The sequence below is a fragment of the Zea mays genome, chromosome 1, assembly GCF_902167145.1.
Source record: "Zea mays cultivar B73 chromosome 1, Zm-B73-REFERENCE-NAM-5.0, whole genome shotgun sequence".
NCBI classification, from domain to species: domain Eukaryota; kingdom Viridiplantae; phylum Streptophyta; class Magnoliopsida; order Poales; family Poaceae; genus Zea; species Zea mays.
This window is the reverse complement of record NC_050096.1, coordinates 22,319,052-22,325,910: the sequence shown is the minus strand read 5'-3', so window position 1 is coordinate 22,325,910 and position 6,859 is coordinate 22,319,052. Positions and strand designations below refer to the sequence as shown.

Sequence of the window (6,859 nt, the reverse complement as noted above, 5' to 3'; positions counted from 1 at the left end):
TTTGATCAGATTGGAATCAGCTAAAAACAGTTTTTTATTTATCTGTTTTTGGACCCTTTAGTTTTTAATCCATGAGTGTTTTAAGAAAGGTTGCTGCAGCAAACTTGTAGAATAGTTATAGGAGAACAAATTGTATTAAGTGTGATAGGAGAACAACCACCTAACCTTAATTTCACGACTGACGGGTTGACAGTTTTCAAATATTCAAAAGGAGAAGACTATAAACATGTAATTATACAAGAGAAACTTGCTTGAAATAAAAAAAAAAGAAACAGAAAGCCCGCTGAAGTGTTATGATGGCACGATTGTTTCGATTATTAAAAAAGAGAAGTCTTTCAAAATATAAATCTACAATTATACAAGAAAAACTAGCGCAAAGGAACAAACGCCCACTGAAACTATGATGGACTGATAGTTTCGTTTATTTAAAAAGAAAATACTTTCAAAATATAAACTTTGTAATTATACAAGAATCTTGCTTGAAATGGAAAAAATAGGCTGATAGTACACTTGCTTGAAATGTAAATAAACAGAAGCACAATGAAAAAGGGGATTTTAAATACACTAGATGTAATAGTTAGTTGGCTAAAAATTGCTAGTGAAATTAGCTAGCTAACGAATATCTAGCTAACTAGTAGCTAATTTGCTAAAAATAGCTAATAACTAAACTATTAGCTAAACTGTTTGGATGTCTTCAGCTAATTTTAGCACAGCTAACTATTAGCTCAAACACCTCCTAATTCAGTGGGCGACTGTAGGCCATGCACCCAACACACTGCTATTTACCCGTTTAAAATCATATATCCTGCTACAGGAGGCCTTCGTATTACAATTCGAATATTCGATAGATTAATTAGGTGTGCCAGAGCTCCAAGGGAGCTGACAAAACCAAATAGCATGTCACAGTTGTGCATGGAACTTATATGGGATGAATCAGAATTCGTAACACTTGTGTCGCCAAAACGAAAAGAAAGAGAAGCAGTCTTGTGTGTAATAATGTCCCTGGAAATAGAAGAAAGGGAAAACAAAATATAAAACCTCAGTTGAAGCATATGAGCAAAAGGAATGATTATGTTTGTCTGTAAGTAATTCCTCACGGAACTCATACTCAGGTTAAATTTTCAACTGTGAAGTTAAATGTAGTGGTCGCAGAGTTGTGATGATAGAGAACTGCTATACAGAAGTTAACAAGCACCAACTCTCCAGATAAAATGGCATTGCTGTCATATCACATTACACGTCGCATAAGAATTTATGGTTCCTGTTCTTTGCTCTCAGTTGAAGCCACTATATTTTCCCCATGTTGCTTTTCTTTCTTGCGCTGCATCAATTATTAGAAACACTAAATGAAGCCTTTTGATCATTACATCCAAAGTGCACTAGAAAAAGAATGAACTAGGCAGCATAAACGAACGAAACAAAGCATATATTTTGGAGTTCTTTCATGCGAGGACTGCAATAAAAGTGGTGGAAGCAGGCGTTGTTTTATCAATTCTGCAATTACTTCAGGTGCCAGCATTGATGAATACTAGCTTACAGTAGGGTAAATATCATCACCCAACTCCTGTGCTATAGGTTTGGGGATTATTCCAATTTTCTATTTAAATCTAAAGAGCTCCTTAAATTATGCTAGTTAATATAATGGTGCACAGCTCTCCTGTTTTGACTATTTTGGACTTTACTCTTTTTTCTTAATATAATGATGTGTATCTCTCCTGCGCGTTTGAGAAAAAAAAATTAAGCTAGTTAAGGTCAATCCAAATGTTCGACAATTTCTTTCAAAGAAATTTGTATCACAGCACCTCCTTTTGGTCTTAAATATGAATGCTATAAATTGCTCAAACAGTAGAAGAAGATGCAGGTTTACTTCTGTCAGAACATCAGTTAGGTCTCACAGGCATGGGAACTATTATTGCTTGAATAGCAGAAGATGTAAACTCAAAAAAATGATAATTTCAATCCATGTTACTTTTAAGAATCTCCTTTATACCCTAGACATGTCTGTTATATGAGAATTTTTTATCAGAACTACTATGCTAGTCATTTGTTCAACATTAAAATAAAAGAGCAATATAGGGAAACCAGTAAGGACTAACAAAATAACAAACCTAACACTATTATAAAAGGGCTAACTCCTCTTATCTTCTTTTTGAACAAAATCTCTTCTTACCTTCACGTCCTGAATTCTTCTACCATATAATATAATATATGCACTATGTGTTCCTGTTCCAGTCCTAACTGAAATTTCGAAATTTTGCTGAGCGCTCTAAATTAAAATAAGAAATAAAAAAACACAGTTGGTTTAATGGAAACATGATGCTAACTCCAAAAGAATAATCCGAACACTGGAACCAGCCCTGTAACATTCAATATCATCCATAGGTAAAGCAAAGAACGTAACCTTTGGAAGAAGCCCTTCCGCGGACATCAGTTCATACAACTTGCGCATGATTGTCTCTTCTTCTACCTGTAGAAAGTTTTAATAAGATTAGTATATCAAATATTAATGCCGCAGCAAAATAGTTCATAGCGTTAGAGGGTCACCTGCAGTTTATGCAACTCATGGGACATTGCTCCATATGTTTCCATTAGTGCTTGATTTTGCTTGTCTAAATGCCTGCAGACAGACGTTTATTATCTTATGAATGAACTGAAAGTACAGATTCATTTAGTGCTAAAAGATACTAGTAGTCAACAAACTGTACTTGGACACTTCAGCCGAATGCTTTGGATCCATTATCACCAAACAACTTGATATGTCTCCTGCAAATTAATGAACTATTACTCTATTAGACAATCCACTTCACCATTGTCCTCCACCATGCTGCATAACTATCCGATATACAAATGCCATTGCAAGTGTGTAACATATTCTAATTTATCCAATAACAATCACCCTAAATTAAGCCACTATACATTGACCACTGATGCTGTATATTAAAATCAGCAAGGTTATGACACATGAATCCCAATCTGTCTAAATGTGTCAAAACTGTCTCCCGTACATCAACAATAACCCAATTTTTTTTAAATGAAATAGAGCTTTTAAAGCAATCGATAACAAGTTAATTGGTAGTTAGGGAAACAGAGTCAACTACAAGAAGAAAAAGGAAACAGAGTCAACTAAAAAATAGGAATACTCAGAGCAACTCTAAAAGATTAGCCAAAAACATTGACCAAATTTACTGATTTAGCTACTCTCTAAAATAGATTTCACAAAAAAAAGAGTAGACTAGTCCAATAGACTCTAGAAATTCAGAACTCTGTATGGCGCGTGAAACAGGCTATCTAATAATAGAGAGCGTAAAGGTGTAGAGATGGAGAGCTACTAAATTTGAAGAGCTATTTACAGTCTATTGGAGACATTTTCCTTCTAATAATAGCCAAATTTACCTTTACAAAAGGATCAGGCTAGTCCCTTGGAGTTGCTTTTACACTCAATTCACAAGCTAATACTACATTCCAAGAAACAGAGAAATCAGCAAGACCTACACTCAATTCACAAGCTACTACTACATTCCTAGAAACAGAAAAAATCAGCAAGGGAGTTTCCACTAAACGCACAATTTTTGCGAGGGAGGGGAGGAGAGACATAAGCACCTGGACAACAAGTCCTATCGTCAACCAAGATCGATCTTAAGCGTGCAGGACGAACCCAGTACACTACATGGGTGTAAACATGTACATTGGATAATTATTGCAAAAAACGAATTTAGGCATTATACAAGTGTAATTATATCAAATCTGAATCTTACATTAGGGTTTGGGTGCTTGCGTGCAGAAGAAAGGGAAGAGAAAGGACATACCCAGCTGCTAGCCAACTAGCCATCCATCTTACAAACTTAAACATTGTGCTGACCACATTAGGCATCTGTTTGGATCGAACAACATCAAATTCATGCATAGCAGTGTAGTGAGACAGTTGCATTTTCTATAGTTTCCACAGAAATACAAAATGCTCAGATAACAAAGCTCAGAACGACATCAACTACTCAGACATTTCACCACAACAAGTCAGACATTAATCTCGGTCTCAGAAACATGGAAGGCCCTGCGGGCTAGCTGCTAGAGTGATAGTGCTACTTGCCGCTTGCGGTTGCGGATGACGGAGTTCGGAGGCGGTCAATGGAAGATGTGAGGAGGAGGAGGTCGACCCGGTCACCCGACACAGCGAATCCGCGACACGCGAGCGACGGCGGGGGACGAGCTCGTAGTCGGAGGGGTCGGCGGCGCAAGCGCGCAGCACCGCAAGCCTGTGAGGGGTGAGGCTGCGAGTTGCGACGGCCAACGGTGCGAAACTACCGCGGCGCGAAATAATTTGTTTGAAGAATTCTGATCGAGCAACTTGAACACATGGTCCACATCAGTCTACTTTATTTTGACAATCTAAAACTATTGTAGTAGCGGTTGCAACAATGAAGCCTGCAAATGTGTTAACCCAAAAAAATCAGTTGGACATTCAATCAAACAACACGTGCGCGTGTTCGCAACACTCAACCTTCCTTCCCATACCCGTTAATGGAAGTCCTCATGCAGTCGGTCACATCACAGTGGCATATTAGAGCAGCGTGAGGCAAGGGTGGGGACGTGGACGGAAGTATTGCAGAAGAATGGATGAGGAGGTGTGGGGAGGACGATCCGAGAACCAAACGAAGTCCACGATCACAGCATCTCTAGGATGGACGCAAGAGGTGAAGGTGTCAGTGCGAATTGGAGAAATGCAATGCAGATAGAGCTCCAACTTCAGCAAGGCACCTAGAACTCTTCCCACGCGTGTTGGTAGCTGTGCAGCGTTGCCAAAGAGGATGGAAAGTAGAAGAAGGAAGGAAGAAATCACAGGCGAGGCGAAGTGAAGCACGGACCTTATGTTGCCGGGGAGAAGGATGGCGTCGTCGATCGGTCGGTGATTTGGGAACCCTAGGCCGTCGTCCGCAAAATCACTGGTGGTGAAAGCTAGGTGAATAACCCCCTTCTAGAAGTAGCGAGAGCAGCTTAGCAGAGTTAATCAGAGCAGTAGAAAATTCACAGCCACGTGATGCATATCTGACGGCTGGCATGAGAAAGGCGACGTGGCGTAACGGGTGAACGATTTTCTATAAGCTTTATTAATATAATAATAATAATAATAATAATAATAATAACTAGTGTATAGTGCGCGTCATGCGCGCGTGACGAACCGTGTAGCAGCCTTGTATGATGTGTTGTGACTATATTGTATGGAAAATGGACCCCGGGCATTTGGCTCAATAGGTTTTGGTGTTTGATGATCAACATAACCTATGGACTAATATGTTTGCTAGTGTTTGTATTTAGGGTTTAGGGTTAAGGTTTAGATGAATTACCAAGAAGTGAAGGAACAACGTAGAGGATTATTAGTTTTATTATTAGTTTATTTCTTGCAGTTGGATGGTAGTCTTTATGCATTATGGGAAGTTATTGTTCTGTCATTTGGCCTAGATATTTTTTATTTGGTTTTGAGTATGTGTAGCAATAGCTTGATGATTTATGTTTTTAGATGCGAGTAAAATCCTTCTTGTAGAGTAGACTACTATAAACAATTCTGTTTGGTATGAAGTACACACCAGCATCATAGTTTTTGTTTGAAAGCAAGTTGGATTAGGTTGGGGATCAAATCAATAAGAAACAAAGATATTGAAAAATTAAGGAAAGAGTAGAAGACAGCGAGTTAAATTATTTGTTACTCCTATAAAACATGTATGAAGCAAGAGTGGATTGTAATATGTGTTTTTTGTTGCAATTAGAGTAGACAACTGTTTAAGTGTGAGAACATATGTAATCTAGATGTTAAAACATGTTTCGTTTGAGATTTTCTTGGAACATGTGGTATTGAAATGTTTACATATATCGGTTATATAGTGAACCGCTGACATGAATAACTATATAGTTGTGTTGATAAATTATGAAACACAGGGAAAAAATAGAAACAAATGCCGGTTTTTACGAAAACATATTTCTATGTATAAACACGTTTATCCTAATGAATAGTGATCTACTGAAATGTATAAGCATATAGTTGTGTTAATGGATCACGAGGCATATGGGAAAAAATACAAGCAAAGTGGGATTAACCTCGTGTGTCCATATGGGAATTTCAACACAAACATACATCTGTATACATCCGTGCAGTTTTTACATACACGTATGTATAAACATGTTCTTATAAATGAATTATATACTCTATGTTTGGTGTAAACATATAGTTAGCCAAATAAGTACAGGATGAAGCAGACGAAAATCATAACTAACCAAAATAACAAATTTGTTGATGTACAGGTAGCACGGTACATAGCAGAAGCAGTACATCAATCAACCGTGTTAGAACTAAATGCTAAAAAATGGAATAGTCGATTCAACAACACAATGCTGTAGCGAAGTAGAAGCAATGGTGAGATCTAATTATCTCTTGAGGTAAACCTTGTTGGCTTGTTTATGTGATATTGTTGCAATTATTGGAATCCAAGAAACAGTTTAGAGCACTGGTATAAACCTAGAACCCAATGTTGATTCCCTTGTACTGACATAAATAAACAGCTAATTTAGGTGGTGGCGAAGCAGAGGAAACACACAAGCACAAGGAGATAAAACTATTTCGTGAGTACGGGTGAAATTAGCTCATGGTAGTACCACATTTAGTATTTGTCGGCGTTCCGAGACCGGGGGGTCCCTGAGCCGACGAGTGAATGTCGATGCGTGCCCCAGCCCAGATGGGTCGAGCGCGAGGGCGAGCGCGAAGGGGGGAGAGCGAGGCGGCCGGAGACCGGCGTGAGAGAGGTGGGAATCCCGCGGCCTTCGTGTTCGTCTCGCGCCCAGGTCGGGTGCGCTTGCAGTAGGGGGTTAC

The 6,859-nt window shown here is 38.6% G+C and overlaps 1 protein-coding gene across 9 annotated transcripts; it reads right to left on the bottom strand.

Moving 5' to 3' along the window:
* Positions 1–1,022: 1,022 nt before the first annotated feature.
* LOC100381385 (uncharacterized) lies at positions 1,023–4,975 on the bottom strand. 9 transcript variants are annotated; one of them, XM_035958992.1, is made up of 7 exons: positions 4,863–4,975; positions 3,756–3,871; positions 3,601–3,663; positions 2,706–2,763; positions 2,545–2,617; positions 2,402–2,467; positions 1,023–1,321 (listed from the first exon to the last, which is right to left on the bottom strand). In XM_035958992.1, the coding sequence occupies exons 4-7, from the start codon at positions 2,735–2,737 to the stop codon at positions 1,253–1,255; spliced, it is 240 nt and encodes a 79-aa protein (XP_035814885.1). In that variant the 5' UTR covers positions 2,738–2,763; positions 3,601–3,663; positions 3,756–3,871; positions 4,863–4,975; the 3' UTR covers positions 1,023–1,252. The 9 variants fall into 9 exon arrangements, with proteins under 9 accessions (XP_035814885.1, XP_035814877.1, XP_020401026.1 ...); XM_035958984.1 differs by lacking the exons at positions 3,601–3,663; positions 3,756–3,871 and adding exons at positions 4,088–4,422; positions 4,513–4,673 and having other exon boundaries at positions 4,756–4,866; XM_020545437.3 differs by lacking the exons at positions 3,601–3,663; positions 3,756–3,871 and adding an exon at positions 4,513–4,673.
* Between the last annotated feature and the right edge of the window lie 1,884 nt (positions 4,976–6,859).

Coding starts and splice junctions, on each gene's coding strand:
- LOC100381385 (XM_020545437.3), bottom strand. CDS start 2,737: ATGGATCCAAAGCATTCGGCTGAAGTGTCCAA. Junction 2,468..2,544: donor ATGAGTTGCATAAACTGCAG/GTGACCCTCTAA, acceptor AACTTTCTACAG/GTAGAAGAAGAGACAATCAT. Junction 1,322..2,401: donor CGGAAGGGCTTCTTCCAAAG/GTTACGTTCTTT, acceptor TAATTGATGCAG/CGCAAGAAAGAAAAGCAACA.